Source organism: Strix uralensis, chromosome 3, assembly GCF_047716275.1.
Source record: "Strix uralensis isolate ZFMK-TIS-50842 chromosome 3, bStrUra1, whole genome shotgun sequence".
Taxonomy (NCBI): domain Eukaryota; kingdom Metazoa; phylum Chordata; class Aves; order Strigiformes; family Strigidae; genus Strix; species Strix uralensis.
In genome coordinates this window covers 37,535,408-37,553,994 of record NC_133974.1, presented here as the reverse complement: position 1 = coordinate 37,553,994, position 18,587 = coordinate 37,535,408, and the positions used below count along the sequence as shown (strand labels likewise).

The following is an 18,587-nucleotide window of genomic DNA, read 5'->3' as shown; positions in this document are numbered from 1 at the left end:
TAAAGTAGCACACCTGAATGGAAGGACTGCCACAGCCTTGAACAGAAGAATCAAAAGATTTCACCCCAAAATACTTCAAAGATGGAGGCATAAAGCCCAAGGACGACAAGAAAGAAAGTTTTGTAACCATGTTTCCTTACTATGTTAAATGAGTTGCCTGCACAATATTTGCATCTCAGTCACTCCTTCCTCCCAGTCAAAGCATCTTAAGTTCACCAATTTTGAGTCTTTCCTTGAAAGATCAGGTCACACTTTGCTAACCTACATGAGTCCCACTAAAATGAATCTGATGTTTGTTTTTAGAAATGAGAGTCAACAGTAACTTAGGCTTCTGAACTGACTCCATCCGCCCATCCAACAGGTGCTGACTAAACAGTATACCAACCCCAGGAGAGAAGATCAAGGAAACAATCTCATGGCTACTGAGGAACTCAGAAGCTCTTCCAAGCTATTGCAACTAACTGCAGACTGTCTCCATTAACAGACACAGGTAAGAAACACTACCACCACCTCTACATTTCCCCTCACCTTGACAAGAAGGAAATCCACCAACTTAAGGGACTTGCAGAACTGTCTTCTGTAAAACTTATCAAAACATTAAGCTGGTAAAAAACACTGACATACTGGAACACGATCATGGTTTTGGATACAGTAGATTTCAACTAAGACTAGATTACAAGGACTACAGCATTTCTGTGTTCATTACTCTTCTTATCAAGTTTTCACACTGCAAGCAAAACAAAGATTGCAGTATTTCTTTCTGGATAGACTCCCTTAGGAGGCCAGCACTTGAGGCTGAAGGTGAGGAAACTGTTGCCCTTAGTGTACTTTCTACTAAAATGATACACTCTGGGTTACCAGCTTAGTGACAACTCTTTATCTCCAAGTTGCACTCATATTGATAAAGACACAGATGATCCTGATTTTATACAACAAAGAACTTCCTTAAATGCTGACTGTTTTTCCACAAATCCTCATTTTTATACATCTCCCTCTTTGGATAAACAGAAGTTTAAACTCTGTGAAATAATTAAATTGAAAGATGGATTGTACAGAAGGGTACCAGAAAGAATCTAACAGAGTTCAACTGAAACATGTTTCACTGTAGACTTAATTTTTGCTTGGATTTTAATTAAAATCAAAAGCATTCATATAGCAAGTGAAATGGACTTATTCAGCAGTATACTTCACCTTTGACAAGACTATTAAAACCAGAATTTTCAACATATCAGTTAAAATATGGTATTTTTTTAAAGCTCTTACAAGTACTGAGAAAGGTAATTTACACTGAATAAATATGTATCGTTATATTGGCAAGCTTTGTTGGGCTTTGGTACTATCAGGTAACTTTGACTAGTATACTTTCACACTTACTGCTATGTCTTCACTGTTTCTTGAATTTTATCTATAGGTCCTTAGATTTTTAAAACAGGCAAGTATTCAGGAATAGAAGAGAGGCATAACTTTGCAAGAGCTAGTTATTTGTTTCTAATCTCACTGTCCACCAGAATGGTGGAGATTCAGGAAACTCAGCTCTTTTGCCTACTATGTGGCCTGTAAGTCATGCAACTGGTACTTACTTGCTGTGGTTTGCCCAAAGAAAGAGGCTTAGGAGTCCAATACAACCCTTCTACCAACAACCCACTTCTTTCATTTTAGGTAGAAGATTATATTCTGAGGTTCATTTCTCCTTACTGATAATGAGGACATGTTATGTTTGCAAACAGTGCTCAAGCAATTCCAAATTGGAGGCAGCAGCATTGTATCATTTAAATGCATGAATAAAAACATTTAGAACAATACACATTAATAAAGTCCTGAGCTTTTCAGACACACGAGACACCATTTAGGTTTAATGGTAAGCATGGAAGCCATCTGGCTTGGATGAAATCCCAGTCAGTCAATGAAGATGTTTTCACCAGTTTCAAGAAACTTTGGATCACATCTTACATGAATTTACTACACTAGACACCACATCCCAGTAAATGACTGCAGATCACAGCATTCACATTAATCCAGCGGTGACTTTAATGCAACATCTTCTTTTAATATCTCTTTTTACAAAGGTACTTACGTCCAAAAGGAAAAAAAACACTGATACTCTGGTGCTTAGTATATTTTGCCCAAATAAGACTTCTTGGAAAAAAATGTAAAAATCTAGAGAGGAAGTGAATATCTGACCTAGGTTTACAGAAGAATAGCCAAACAAATTTTGGGAAAGCAGTTCTGTGATCCCCAAACATAATGGAATTCAGTTCATTGTCCCTTGGCTAAGCAACCTTTCTAGTGACAAGAAACCAGACACCCAGCCTGCAGTAGACTGCATATGGAAAACATGCTGCTTTCAATTTGAATTCACCAGATGAAAGTTGCTGATACCAAGACCTCCAGTTCAGCAGCATTGAAGCGAGCAGTTGCAGTGACCCAATGTGTTACAGCACGAGAGCTGACTGCCTTGCCCCTCTGCTGGAGTTTCTTTCTGCAGGAGCAATGTTGGCAGAGAATATTGTGACGAAGACAACTGTAAATGTGGCAGTTTATATGTTGGTGTACTAGTGCCAGACAACAAAATGGAGACAACCAAAGAATGGCATATCCTTCATTCCTTGCCTTTCCTCCTGCGTTGTACCCACTAGAAAACAGACAGGTGAGTTAAGTGCCCAAATTAATTTTCATTTCACAAAACAATGTGGAAAATAAAAGTAATCCAAAAGTAATTTGTACCAATAAATTGCATACAAGTTAGTTATTACTTCATTTTTTTTTTCATTAATGTAATCAAATTCAGTTATAGGTGACCTCCTGTGAATGCTGACACTCCTCCTGTGAATGCTGACACTATGACCAGAGTTAGGAAAAAGAATTTCTAAGCTTTGATGATATGGATGGAAGATTGAGGAGAACAGGTCACCATCAGTGAAGTACATCCATTCAGGGACTTGCACTTTGACACTGCCATACTCTACAGAAAAACAAAGGGGAAAAACCTTCTCAAAATGAACAAGTTGCCTTTTATTACTCATTTTATTCTTTCCAACCCATGTGAATATATTCAAAATAGAGGGCTAAATCTTTAACGAAAATGTCACTATATAGTTGTTAGAGACATTGAACCATATGTCTGTACAAAGCAGATCAGTATATGGAGAGTCAAAATACACACTCCAAACAGTCTTCAGAAACCCAGTCAGAACACTACCTCCTTTGAAGTTTTATTGCAGCTACAACTGTAATCTAAGGTCAGTAATGGTCTTACTGCCCATGACACTATGTAGTCTAAAGCATGTTCTTCACGGTAGCATTATTTCTGACACAATCTATCTGCCAAGAAGAAATGTAAATATTTGAAAAGCACTAGAGCATACAAGAATGGTGCAACAGTTAGGTACTGAATACCATACACAGATGGTCTAAATTCCACCTGTATCCTTGTGACTAGGGTTCTCACCCGGCTCCCTCCTGAACACATTCCTTAAACTGTCTGTACTGCTTAGTTCTCTCCATCACAAGTCACTAGAATTTAGACTTCTTTGGAATACAGATTTGAGAGCTGGATCCACAGAGGGCCCCCTTAGGGTGAAAAATAGCTAAAGACTTCAGCGCTGGCCGCTCTCTGCCTTGCAGAGAGCACAGTAGTGAGCGAGGCTCTCAGGCTCCTTCTGCCACGTGAACCCTGCAAAACAGGACTGACAGAAGCCAGCAAAGGTGATATGAGCCACCTGACCTGATAATAAGAAACTTGAGGAAGGACGAGGGGACTAATTCTGTCAGTCAAAGGAACTAGATCCAGAAAGCCCCCAGATCTCTCTTATGGGCACAATATAATTGTTAACGTCCAAGACATGGATACACATGATGTGTTCCGTGACTGAGCAGGGATCAAACTTTTCTTCCAGTAATGCCGCCGTTGCTACAGCACTATTCTGTAGGTGCACAACCAAAAGCACCACTATCTTGACCAAGTGAAGTGACACAGTATGATGTTCATGTGAGATTCATAAATCAGACTTTGAGGTTCCAATCCTCAGCATGCTGAGAGATGTTAGCAATATTTTAAATGCATAACCACAGTATTGTCTATTTCCAATGTAAATATTGGAGGATCACTTCTAATTGTAAAGATTATTGTCTCATTTCTGAAGAGATAACTTACCTGCTGCTATGATCTGATTTTACAAACTTCTAATATTAAAAAATCATAATGTTTGTAATTTGCAAAGCCTAATATTTTATATCATAGGTAGCTGACTTTCTGTAAATCACATGCAACAAGTTATAAACCCCTCCAAATGACCACCATAACTAATACAGTTTTCACAGAAAGCACTTGTATGACTCAACCAAATCAGTTTCAGTTTTGAATGTTGTACTTTTGGGGTACAGAGAGGCAAAAAAACCTGTCAGATGGTGGATATTCTAGAAGTGACCTAATATAAACTAATTTATTCCACACCTCTCAGCAAGAAGCACATTATTCCTGAGAAGTGCTGTGAGAAATGCTGAGTTACAATGACTTTGTATAAACAAGGGTGGAGCTGAAATTCATCATTATCGCTAGGAGACAAGCTTAGCCTTAAGAATGCTAGCATTGTATTTGTCTTCATTACATTATCCAACATGTGAACCAAACAAACATGCCTGCAATTATTCTGACATTCTGATATTTTATACTGTGATTTAATCACTCCAGGAAACAAAAATTCCAACTCTTTTGACCTCCATAATATGCTTAAACAAAAGCAGAGCTTTGGTCTCATAAAACCAATATTTGCTATAGAAACAATTTCATTATAACTGCACCTATCTTATCAAGCTTCCTAGTAAAAAATCCATAATTCTCTTCAGCAGCAAGAGTCAAAGTCCAACATTTGGTCATTTAAAAAAGTCTATTCATTTCAGGTTGATGCTGTTCTCACCAAACCGTCCTGTCCCCCTAAATACGTTTTCATGGAGAATGTGACTGAGCAGCACTTGCTCTTGTACACTAAATGGAATTCATTTCAGTTATGTGTTTTTCACATCTCGTGAACACACAAAAATTTCAGTAGGAAAGTTGTAGGGGCCTGGGCTGCATTAGAAGGAAGCTAATGCAGACAGGACAGTGCAAGGACAAGATAAAGTCAGCAAAGGGATAGTTACGGTCAGCAAAAGAAGGAATGACTACGGTCAGCAAAAGCACACAAGTCTGAATAAAATAAGATACAATGTAGAGAAGTTTGTAAGTTTCAGGTTGTATGTATGCAAATACAACTAACCAATGCAAGTGCTTGTAGAGGCGCCTGAACAGCGCGTGTAGATAGTATGCAGCCTATCGGAGTACAGATGTGCGTGTGTACGGAACTTAGTGTACTATAAATGTAACCAGGATAGGAGAATAAACGAACGATCTGATCATCATATTGGTGTTGTGTCATTCCTGATCCCACATGAGCAAATAAGGACCCCAGCAGAAAGTGTTTCGCATCTCTCACTGGTCAGAGGAGATTCTACCTGCTGTTTCATTATTTCAGTAACTCTACTACAATATCTGTTCAATTTAACAGATGAAGCTCCAAGACAATAAATTATTATCACAGAGGAGAAAATACAAGTGAGACAGTTGTTTGAAGTTTCTCCATTATTTGAAAGCTCTTCAATGACATTCCCCTTACCTGATCTTCAGTCCTCTGCCTGCAAGAAGACTGAAGTCTCCTCTGGTTTGCAATTTCTAGATAACTACAGGAATTCCAGGCATAGAGTTACTTAATTCATACTACCAGCTTCCTGTCAAAGGTAGAGCTGCTTTAAAACGCTGAAAACCATTTAACTGAGTTAGTATGTATTACGGTAGCACAAGTGTAAATTTTTATTGATAGACTGGGAAATGTGAAACAGATTAAATCACAGTCACCTTGGAATAATTTGGTGAAAAATGAGGACATAAACTATTTCCTGAAAACAGTGAAGCACTGCTGAGGTAGAAAAGTAAACGCTAATTTTGAAGTAGCCTTTCTCCTAAGCACAAAAGAACACTGATTGTCCTTATCAGGTAGAAGTAGTAAAGCCTGCCTCCCCAGTTCTACAAAGAAGTGCTTGGAATTCGAGACACAGCTTACCAACAACAAGTAGAAATTCAGGTCAGAAAAAGTAGGAGACAGTAAGGCTTGTAGAAACATGCCTGTCTGCCTATTCAGAGACTTCCCATTGTGATTCAATTGGATCTGCCTAATGCATGCTTAAAACAACATGAGGTTTTTTAGAAATGTACACATACACACAATGCCACTCTCCTCCCTTCCCTCAAGAAGGTCCCAGGCACTTGTCTACAGCATTCCTATGGGGTAAACCCGCAGTCCAGGTTCCATAAACACTGAAGATGACAACAAGCAACAGCTAGGTTTTGGGATCTGTGAGCTCTTTTAAGCTCATAGGGCATTCATATTCACAAGTATTATTTTTAAAAACAACAAAAAAAAAGTTACTACCATTAACCTCTCAGGGGTCTAAGAACGTTCAGGTGTGAGGAAGATGCTGCAGGGGGAAGTCCAAGACCAAATGCAAGGAAGGTTTGCGTTGTTCTTTGCTTTTTCTCATCCACTCCAATTATTTCTTTTTCTCATTCTCCAGAATGACCCCCAAAACATTTTATGTGCTGAACTCTTAAAATTATGTATGACTATTACATATTTTTTTTGTCTTTAGCACAAAACAAATTACACCAAGTATCAGGATCCATAAACATTTCAAAAGTTCCCAGGGAAAGTTGTATTTATGCAAACTGAAGCCTTTGCTGACTACACAACCAGTATATTTCTCAGGAATGTTTCAGCCTATCATTCAACCTGGGTATTCCAAAGATTTCAAAAGGATTAGTACACAAAGAGTTTAGCTCATATTTGCTCATAATATCATCTCTTTCACCAGTTAACATATGGAAATTGATGCATATTTTTTATTTAAATAAATCACTGTCTTCTTCCCTCCCTCTCTGCAAACTCAAATCAGTCTTACTCCAGGCACAAAGAGGAAAGAGGACTGAGAAGCATCCCTGCCTTAACAGCACACTGCTGGTGAGGTAACAAACAAAACCAAAAGCTTACTCTAGAGACTAGATGTCATTTTAAAATAAAAAGGAATTTAATAAAGTATCTCTAGTGAGAGTAGGAAAGTGAATCATGTCACTATGACAGTGCTTTTAGTTTATCAGCAAATACTACATATAGACAGTTTTGGTCAATTACCTATTGGATACTAACCTCAGCCACTCTCACAAGCAGCTAGCCTACAATTTGACTCAAACTGACCTACAAGTGGAAATTAAACCATGGATTCTGACACTGTTTTTAGCAGAGGACAGAGTAGGATCTGTAAGGGGTACTCATTTCTCTAGACAAGGAATCCATCCTGTCTCATGAATTGCACAGGATCCCAAAAAGTAGTTGATGCCATTGTGCTGAAGGCTGGAGGAGACGACAAGGAATTACATGACTCAAACACTTTTTGTTTCCTTTTGCTAATGTTTAGCTCTAGGAGGATGAAAATAAGTTTAAAACTTCCCTGTTTAGAGACCTGAAATACAGTAACCACCCTTTTCTCCAGATCCGGATTCTCACATAAACCAGCTGATAATAATTTTTTCTTTGTCATTTTCCTCAATAGCCATGATATATGGACACCCACTGCAAAGCCCACAGAAAAAAGCCTCAGTGATGCAACACTGAGCACAGCAGGAACCTAGCCCATAACAAAGATTCCTAAATGGTGTGATAACACAGAAGAAAAACTGACAGAAAAGTGATGACACAGTTCTTGTCCCATGTAACAGTACCTTTAATCACTAAATTATCTGTTCTTCTCTGGCTAAACTGTACTTGGACGTACTGCTGTCTAGATGAAGAAAGTTGACTGTCACCAGCATGCAAACTGTTATCCATATAATATGTCATCTTGTTGTCCAACAAAGAAAAAAGTCAGCAAATGAACTGATGGACAAATTAAATTGCTTGTCAACCTCATATTTGGTTTCTTGTGTTAATAGATAGTCAAGAGGGTTTGATGATGATGGGATATGTACCTTGCAGGCAGAGACAGGGGAAGGAGAGGACAGAATCAAAAACTCCCATCAATAACCTATTTGCAGACTGGTCAGAACAGGAGATGTAGGTGAGCTAATTATGTAGCCCTTTTCCCCCTTCAACAAAAACTAAATCTAAAACTATGCATTATTGTTCAAGCTATGAAGCGTGTAACAGAAACTAAATCTAGCAATACTGAGCTACCACAGCATAAACCAACTGCCCATGTGGGGAAGGAGCTGTTTCTATTATGGGTGCTTGATGAACATGGATTAGAGTCCTGAAGACGCTCTGTGGTTACTCAGTTGGCTACTGAAATGGATAATTAGTTTTTATTAGCTGTAATGCAATCACTAAGCATTTTGAACACTTCATGCCAAAACATATCAGAAAACATACCTGTCACCATGCCACTGAACTGAAAACACGTATCATGAAGTAAAAGGCTGAAGGAAGTAAACACACGATAAACCTTCAGATGGGAAAATACAGTGCTATGTCCTTCTGCAATGCAAAAATGATGCTGCTTTCACTGCTTAAGCATAAAGAATAGCAATCATATCTAAAGCCTTCTGATGTTTCTCTTAAAGAACAAATTCAGTAGAACGCTTATGCTCAGATTGCTTTAACGGAAAACAGAGCTGTCACTTTATATGAAAATATGAAAATTCGTAGGTCACATGCATAATTAATTCAATGAGAAAGCTAGATATGCTTCAATCAAGCAGAGGACGCAGTGATGTCTTTCAAAACCGAGTTTGAAAGGAGTTATACCTTTTCCAGAGTATTTCTTAATTCAAAGAGGTGCTAGTGGCCTGAAGTTTGTCTCTAGGCTCCCCTTTTATTTATTTTTTAAACCTGCAGTAGTTGGCAGGCACCGAGGCACCGCACCCGGCAGGTTCGGCGTGCCTCAGGGTGGTCTCCCCTGCACCAAGGCGCTGAAACTCCCTCCCAAGCGGGCAAGTTTAGCCCACTCTAATCCCCTTTAAGACTCTTTAAACACACCCAATACTTGTCCCCTACGAAGGGGTTTCAGGGGCGCTTGGTTTGCCAAAAGCAATTTACGCCCAAGTTACGCTTCGGCAGCCTTTCGGGAGGCGGCGGGGGAAGTTGTCATTTTTTTCCCCCCATTTGCACACGCAACCCCGGCAAATTCAGAGCCGCGTTTCACAACAGCCTCCTGACTCTCGGGTCCCTGCCGGCGGGCGGCGGCGGTCCCGGAGCCGAGGGCAGGCTCGGCAACGCCGGGGACGGCGAGCGGCGGCTGACAACCACCGGGCAGCTTCGCCGGGCGCTGTCCCCGGCCCCGCAGGCTGAGCCCTGACTGCGGCGGCCCCGCTCCCCGCTCCTCTCCCTTCTCCCCGCCGCTCGCCCCCACTCACCGCCACCGAGCCCGAGGAGGAGGCGACGAAGACGCGGATCACCATCTTCACCTCATGAGCCGCGCCGCGACGACGGGACCGGACGGGACGGGGCAGCGAGGCTGCGGGGACGCCGCTCCCCCGCACGGGACCGGGACGGGAACGGGGCTGGCGACAGGGCCGCCCCGCTCCACCCCGCCGCCGCCCCCCCCGCGGGCAGCCGCCCCCCGCAGCACCCCCCTTCCCCGCGGCGGCGGCAGCCCCTCTCGGGCGAGCCGGGTCGCGCCGCTCGCTGACAGGAGGCAGGCGGTAACGGCGAGAGGCGGGAAAGGTGGGGGCGGCGCGCAGGGGCCGACGGGCGCTGTAGTTCGCTCTCCCCGCGGCGGGGCCAGCGCACTGTGGGTCAGGATTCACCAGCAAAACCGAGCCAAGCGGGCAGCCGCCGTGCTCCAAGGTGCCATGCCCCCGACGCTGCCGAGTGCCACCATTCGCGTCCCAGAGGCTGAGGAGGGGTTTGTGCTGCCCTCCAGGTGCGCTGCCCGCAGGTCGAGGGGGCCCCAGCCCACGATGAACAACGCGCCTAAATTCATCCCCTCCGCCATCAGGGCTGCTCCTCCCTGGCCTGGCCGCTCCTGGTCCTACCCTGTGTGGAGCCGCCACCTCTGCTCCGCTGGGCCCGGGTCCAGCCCCAGTGGCCACCATTTACAGTGGCGAAGGGGTGGAAATGGCGCCGTTCTGGACAGGCCACCCAAGCTCATTCCTGTCAGGGTGGGCAACGGGGACAATGCTAGGGAGATAGGCCACTGGGCAAGAGGGCTCTCCTACACTGGGCATCTCGAAGGAGCTAAACGGCGCTGACAGTTTTCACTCTCTGCTATAGATGTACAGTTCTCAATATTGTCAGCTGTGTAACAGATGTTATTAATCAACAGGATAAGCAGATAACCCCAAATAACCCTTCATCAGTCAGCTCATCTGCAATGGGCTGAGGGGAATCCCTACAGCCTTCATCAGCTTGTGGGTCTGTGAGGACGCGGCCTATCTTTATTTAAAGACTCAGAATCATGTAGCTGGCAGCCTTATATGTGTTACTACCGTCGTAACCCTCATCCTCTTACTTCCCTACACGCAGCCAGATGGTTACTCATTGCCTCTGACTAAACCTTCCCTTCCCACCATTTCACCCCGATGGCAAAGTGCATGATGCCAGCCTCCTTCACACCTTTGCACCCACCACCCTCAGTGAACTTCCACCCTCCAGACTAAGTGCCAACCTTGACTCACTGCCAAATATGTCCTTAAAGCTTTCTTTACATTTTAATATTGATCATTTATTTTTAAATTCTGCAGGTCTCATGGAAGGTACCTAGCAAGCACCATAAAAAATAATCAGGATGCTCAGTGCTCATTTTGAGCTTGATTTATATCTTGTGGAAGTCACTGGGAGGCTTTCCACTGACTTCACTGTCCTCTGGAGCAGAGCTCAATACCAGCAATATAAAGTCCAATCCTGTAATGGGAATTCAGTTACCAATCTTGCAAAGATTTATAACCATGCATTACTTTGCTTTCATGAGAGTTCTTGCTGAAAAGAGTAAATTTCACCAGAGTAAACTCAGGTACAAAGGTTAAGATTTTCTGGCTTCAGTGCTCCTGTCTTCATTTGAGCATAACTCTTATTGTGGAAACCACAAACCAGTGACCAACAAGGACTTACTGGTTAATTGCTGCTTAACAACCAGCAAAAGGAGCAAAGGAGGCAAACCTTTTTTATGTTGGTTTGTATGGTAACTTATTAAAATTCTATGATAGGTGAGTAATTATAGGAATTTGCTGGAAAATCCCCATTACCTTACTCAGTGAATTTCCTTCACATTGCAGGATTATTTCTGACAATATATTCTCCTGTGTTTCTCTAAGTTTTCTTTAAAAGATGGAGATGTTTACTTCCCTATTTACTGCCTACTAGAAAATATTGGTTTTAATACTCTAGTTTGGCCATACTGTTATGATATGAAACAAATGGAATCAGGGCAACTCACTGCAGCCGGTTGTATTTGATTCTACCACAGCATTAATATAGAGCATTAAATGATAACATTAATAATTTCTGCCTTCTAATATATTTCTTTACAGCAAAACAGAAAAAAAGATAGCAAGATCTGATTCTGAAGGGTGCTGAACATCTTTAACTCTCACTAAACAGAGGAAGAGGATGCTCCTACTTCTCAGAGACAGCCTTGACACATAACCAGTAACCTAGAGAAACCACGTGGCAATGGGACTAACTGAAAAAAGCATGAGATGTAAGTAAGAAAATTAAGAAATTCAAATGGGACTATGTCATGATTTGAGCCCAGAGGGCAGCTGAGCAGCTGTTCACTCACCCCTTCCCCCCAGCTCTGGGAAGAAGAAAAATGAATCAAAAGGCTCAGGAATTGAGATAAGGACAGGGAGGGATTGCTCACCCATTTTACAAAAGACAGGCTCGTTAGGGGAAGAAAACAAAAACTTAACTTTAATTCAAACACTAATAAAACCAACACTTAACAGACAGAATGGGACAGCATGTTACCATATCTTAAAACACCTCTCCCCACCACTCCCTTCTTCCTAGGCTCAGTTTTGCTCCGGGTATTTCTACTTCCTTCCCCAGGGGCGGGGGATGAGGCGTGCATTCAGTCCACAACTTCTTCCTCCAAGGAGTGGGTGAAGCACCCTTCTGCATTCTTCCCTCTGCTCCATGTGGCATCCCTCTCACTGGAGACAGCCCTCCACAATCACTGTGAGTCCTCCCCACAGGATGCATTCTTCTCAAGATGCTCTGGTGTGGGTCACCTCCACCTGTTGCAGTCCTCCCAGCACTGAACTACAACAGCGGGGGCTTCTTCCCACTGAGTCCTGAGGGTCCTCGACAGGCCACAGACGGATCTCTGCTCCTCTGGTGACCTCCATGGGTGGCAGAGGGCAACCCTGCCATCTCACCATGGGATACAGAGGGGCCTTCTGCTTCGGCGCACCTCCTCCTCCTTCCTTCCACTGACCTCAGTGTTTACATAGGTGTCCTCCTCATAACTCATCCTCAAAGTCCCAACCCCTTCTCAGATTTCCCTTCTTAAATATGTTATCACAGAGGTGCGGCCACCATCACTAATTGGCTCAGCCTTGGCCAGAGGCGGGTCCAACTTGGAGCCAGGGGAAGCTTTCAAGAAGCTTCTTACAGTGGGCCACTGCTGTAGTCCCCTCCACTGCTACCAAAGACCCCACCACACAAACCCAGCACAGACTGTAAAAACTGTAACTAAGGTATTTTTAAGGTTGTTTCCTCTCCTTGTAAGAGTCCTCATTGTCAGCTCCAAAAGCCACAAATCTAGTCTCCATTCCCATCTGGAAAACAAATAACTTTCATTTCACTTCACCTGAAAGTGTAACAGAGCTGCATAAATTCTCAAAAGCTATGGGAAAAAAGAGGCTGTAGGAGAGGTAAAACCAGGTAAAAACAACACGTTAGAAGAATCCAAACCCACTATTCCAATTCAGATGCCCCAAACGGATCCCCAAGCCAGCTAAGCCAATACACATGTTTCTTTTCATTGTTTTTAGAGTCTCCCTTTTGTTCTTATAGCCCTTAGGTCAGTACATTCTTACAGCTCGAAGTTCAAAACAGTCTGAGCAGCCAAACTCATGGCCAGAGGTGATAGACCCGAATTGAGCCAAAGTGACAGAGCTCATGGAGATCTTCCATCCATCACACTTGACACAGCTTCTAGTCAACGCTTCAACATCCTTATTCCACACATATTTAGAGACACCATCAAAGATAGACAGAACAGGGGGCTTCCTGCCAGCATTCAACTACTTGACAATGAATGCAGCAACTTAATTAAAGTGGCCTTTCAAACACATTTTGAAACAGATTTTGAATAATCTTACACTGTATTTCAATGAATTTTCTTATAATTCTCAATTTTTATAAGTAAATTTATAATATTTTGGGCTAAAAATCTTGCACCTATAACTTCTCAGTATCAACTTTGATGTAGCACGGGCATTGAGAATCTAGACATCTTTTTCTTTTCTCTCTTTTGCTAGTGTTTCCATACACACTATGGCTAGTTCTGCTGTGGAAGTAATCCAGAAAGTTAGAAAAAATAAATATTACACTGAGTAGCTGAAGATTTCAAAGTTTCTAGCGCAGCCTCTTACTTTACATGGCTCCTAAGCAGAGAACTATTACTTTGTGGAGGGTAAAACCTATTGGACATCGCCATGTGACATTTTGCACTTTCAGGTGGTGTACAGGTTAAGAAGTGCCATCACCCTCTGTCCTGCAGCTGCTGCTGGTAAATGTCCTGAGGCTATACTTTTAACTCCATTTCTATTGTGCAGTTCTAGAGGCTTGAAGACCAAATGGTACAAGCATTTAGTTAAGTAGAAGAAATCTAATAAATGAAAAACATTGTTAAAATTATTTATGAGCAGTTTTCCTTGTTTACAGGAGGTACAGAAACACTGCATTCTAAGACTGGAGTTGAAAATGTGAATTTATGGGGGGAAGGGGGTAGTTTCTAAAGATTTAATGGTAAGAATGATTCATTGTTATGCCAGATCTTCATGGAAGATTAAACAGAACTTTACTGCTGCTAAAGTAACAAAGAACACACAAAACCAAGGCTTGCGAATATGTGAAAACAAAAGTATAAAAGTACAACCTTGGACAAACAAGATTCTAATTATGATAAAAGATTATTTGTATAGCAAGATGCAACAGGCATAGGAGAAAAATCCTGGAGAAATGGAATATTATGTTCAGGACTGAGAAAGTGGTTAAGATGGCTTCATCTCTCACCTGAAGGGAGCAGTCTGTCTGAGGCATTTTAGAAGTTTTCTGGTCTGTGGGCTGTTGGTACCCAGCAGTTATTTCTCTGGGTTCTTTGAAATGTTGCTAAGAAGTAGTAAAATCACACAGACTCTGCAACAATCCACATACTTGAAATTTCTGAAGAGGTCTTTAGCACTTTTTAAAAATTCTAAGTATCAAAACATGTTGAAAATTACTGTTTTAGATTGTCATTAAAAGCTCTGTCAGTCCTGAGCAGACTTCCTTGGTGGAAATGTGACCGTCATGATAGGGAGCAGCAAAAGAAGAATATAAATAGTAAACAGAGTGCTTCAGCTTCAATAGAGCTACAGAGTATTAACCAGCTGATCTCACGCTGGAGACCCCAAGAGAAAGTAGATAACTTAAAGGCTCTAAAACAAAGTGGCCAAAGAAATCTGATGTAAGTACGGGATTGTTCAACTTGTTCAGTAATGGCACTTGGTGTGGTGGCTGATAGCCTATAAATATCTTGACTAGACACAACCTGAAAGCATATGAGATAATGTACTTTGGGGCCTGATTCTCCACATACGTCCTAGAAGCCACTATATTTTTAAGGTATCAGTTTAATCACAGAAGGAACCTCCAGGGTACACTCTCTCAGTCGTGCATTAATGCCTGCAGTTGTGGGTTGTGCATACTATTATGACTCCCCTTCTACATGCACAACAGGTCAAGCAGCTCCTAGTCAAGATCACCTGATTCCTTGCAAAAAATGGCTTCAGAGGTTTTGTAAATCATACCAAAGTCTCCCAATAACAACCTCCATTTCACACAGGACTCTCTTCTTTCCAGAACCTTGACTGAGGCCACAGGTTTACATTCAGAGCATTTCACATCTTTCCCCACAGTCAAATTTTAATTATAACATCCCAAGATAAAGCTTTTTCTATTTTGACTTGAATTACTCTGAAACTACTACAAAGCACAGGTGTTAAAGCAGGCTCTTGGGAAGAGACAGAACTAAAACAATTTTGAGAAAGGTTTTGATTCTTGCATTCACAAATTTGTGGTGTGTTGAGGAAAGCAGAAGGGTACAGCTGTTCTTGATTTCAGGATGATTTCTGTACCATATCTTTATAACCAACAGAAAAAAAAAAACAACACCCCCCCCCCCCCCAAAAAAAAACCACAAACACAAAAACCCCACAAACAAACAAACAAAATCAGAGACCTGAGTAAACCTTTCATGCCATTTAAATCTATACATAGATAATTCCAAAGCTACATAAAAGTCCATTCTTCTCAGCTGCTGCCCTTTAGTTGAAGTCACAATCTGCTGCCCTTTAGTTGAAGCATGACTAGTTGTTAATATCTGTGGCTGCTTTGGTTCCCTCCATGAATTCCTAATACTAAGGACCTTTGAAAAGAAAAACATTTCCCTGTGAAATTTATCATCTGATGTAGCTCAGTCATCTGACTTGCAATAACTGAACCTGGAGGTAAAAACATTTTTCATGCTCTGTATTAAATCATTCATCATTCCTTAAACTTATGGCTACATTGTGTAAGAAGTGCCAGCATTCATTTTCTACTCATGTCTTTAAAGATCCCACCATGGCTGAAGCCGGTGTCTCTGACTGAGGAGCAGGAATCCAGGCAGGTTTCAGACAGTGCCCAGCCTTCTACCGCATCTGCTTGTTCAGCCCAAGATATTGCAGACAAATCAGGCTTAACAATGTCAAGCCCAGTAGGCTTGAATTTCCTGGTCAAACCAAACTTCTGAGCAGCTTTCTCCTTTTTTTTTGCAACTTAGGGAAAGGATTCATCCTTATTTCTGCTTTGAACAACCTTTAGTAATCTACATTACTGCAGAGGGATGAAGGATGAAAGCCCCTACAAATCTCATTTCCTCATCTGCAGTTCCAACAAAACTTAAATTAGTGAGCAATTGGGATACAAAGTGCACTCAGGGAGCAGTCATAGAGCATTACATTCCTGCCAGCTCTTTTCTGGGGGATCTTCTGCCAAGCCCTTAGAAAAACAATCTACCACCACATTAATTTTGGCCGTTTTCCAGCTGGTTTTCCATGTCTGTCCAGTTCCACTCTGACAAGGCACTTTAGAAGATTCATTTCATGCAGGATGCAGGAGCAGTGGGTCAGCAATAACATTTATGTATACCAGGACAAAGAGCGAGCAATCTTGTGGAGAATAAGAAGCAGCTGAGTACATGAATACTGGCAACTTTCCTAAAGTGTATGCACCAAATAAACTAAGAATAGTTATTATTTTTATAGTACTTAGGAGTTTTTTAGATGTTTCACAGAACAGAGAGGGGGAAGAAAATCTCAAACTTGGAAAGCTGACATAAATTTGAGGATAAAGATTATGTGTGCACTGCATTTCAAGCATGGCTTCAAGCCCAAGATGGAGGCCACATTCACATTGCAGGGACACAAGACTGTACTGGGGCACAGGTTTGAGTGACCTTTAGGAACAGCAGGGAAGAGCCTTTGGCCCACAGTAATCCTCAGCTCAGAGACAAAGGTGTCCCCTGTGTGCAGTGCGGGTGGCCCAGGCGTCTTGTGCTGGCCCCTGCCCTGTCGCAGGTGTATCCCATCTTTCTGGAGATGATGCCGCATGACTGGCAGAGCCCTTCCCCGCAGACAGGATGTGTAAAAGGCGTGAATTTAACTCCGTAAAAGCAGTGCACGTATGGCATCCTTCTAGACCAGGGGAGCACTGCCCTGACAGCATTGCAGGCTTCATGGGTAGAGGCCAAGGACAATGAAGGGGTGGGGAAAGCGTGGAAGTCCTGTTTCCCAAACTGAAGAAGGGACAAGCAAGTGGGAGCCGGAGCTGGTGGAAGGAGAAGGCAGAAAAGGAAAAAGCGGCAGCAGTGATTAGGGATGTGCTGCAGACAGGCTGTGTTGACCTACATGGGAACTGATTGCAATTTCATGAGCTGGTTTGAACAGGGAGCACCCTCTCGTGCCTGGACAGAAGTGGAAGAGATGTGGATTGAGAGCAGGAGCACACTGGACAGAAACCAGCTGCCTGGCCTGGCACTATCATGTCAGCATAGCTACAACCTGTGCAGTTAATACACTGAGCAAAGGAACATGTAGGAGACTATATGTAAGCCAGGCTAAACAGCAGCTAAATAAATGAGAAAACATGTCTCAAGCGATGGGCAGACAAATCACCGCCCTTCCATGCATTGTCTTATTAGTCTCAACCCAGGTTCTTTTGTGCTAAGCATGGACCTGCCTGTCCAAGCAGATACACTTTTTGTATTTGGTAAAGTAACCCTGCAAAATTTGCTAACATTGATTGATGATGTCTTTCAGATTTGTAGCATGAAGTTCGTTACATTTTGCATTTCCATGTCCTGTTTTTTGCATCATGTTTTCCCAGATCTTCAGTGCAGCTGTTACTCTGTCTCAGAGCTATCTGAGATTTATTTTCTACTGCCACTGGGGAGGTAGCAATTGGGAAGTAACACTCTCCGTAGAGGACTAACTAACCTATAACTGTTTTTCAGTTCTAAAATGTAAAGTGGTGAAAATGCTAAGCGGCGTTTTTAGCACTTCCCCAAAGTTAGCTACAAAACTCAAAACTACTGTTACCCCAGTCACATTCGACCTTACCAAGCCCTTCGTTGCAGAAAAACATTACATTCTTGTGTCCACGTTTTTCCATTGGGAGAACTGCCGTTTGAGACAATAAGTATGTATTACTTTTGTCAGTGAAGTCACATCTTAGGATAGCTTCCAGACTATTCAGAGCATGACTTGGATGGTAAGAACAAAAAACTAATTCAACCCATTTTTTTTAATTAATTGGAAAAGGATGGTGAAAGGCACACAACTGGTCTTCATCGGAAATACATAAAACAAACATGGCAAGCCAAATGAGAAGTTATGAGTGGTTAGCAAAATTAATCTTGCTGCAAGAAATATTATTTGCTTGATTCATCAAAATCATCTTCTCAAGATACATACTTTCTGTTTCACTAAGCAACAGACATATCATACAGCCAGCAGGGTCAAGTCTGCTGTTATACTAATAGTATGGCAAGGGTAAGCATGTCAAAGCTGCTATTGATTTTTTCTAAATGCAGCTGGACTGAACTAGAATTACTTTCAGAATAGCAGATACAAAATAACTAATGAAGGTATGGCGAAGCAAATATGTTGCTAAACTTTAACAGCAATCTTTCCCTCTCTGATGCTTTTGGGGGTGAATTTGAGTGCAGAATATGACCCCGAGCCATGTAATAATGCTAAAGATTGGACTAAATTTTAAAAGAAAAAATTATTAAGGAGGTTGTTTGGCAAGTAGAAA

General features: G+C 42.1%; 1 protein-coding gene across 5 annotated transcripts in view; it reads right to left on the bottom strand.

Moving 5' to 3' along the window:
• SH3BGRL2 (SH3 domain binding glutamate rich protein like 2) overlaps positions 1-9,650 on the bottom strand; it is a 48,844-nt gene extending 39,194 nt beyond the window's left edge. For 2 of the 5 annotated variants that reach the window (XR_012628054.1, XM_074861923.1), the window contains exon 1: positions 9,437-9,650. Coding sequence is in view for 1 of the 5 variants with exons in the window: in XM_074861920.1 (XP_074718021.1) it covers positions 9,437-9,481 (45 nt within the window). In the remaining 4 variants the exon portion in view is untranslated. Of the gene's footprint in view, positions 1-8,453; positions 8,559-9,436 lie in introns of all 5 variants that reach the window. The other 3 variants (XM_074861921.1, XM_074861922.1, XM_074861920.1) reach the window with 3 other exon arrangements.
• Positions 9,651-18,587: the final 8,937 nt, after the last annotated feature.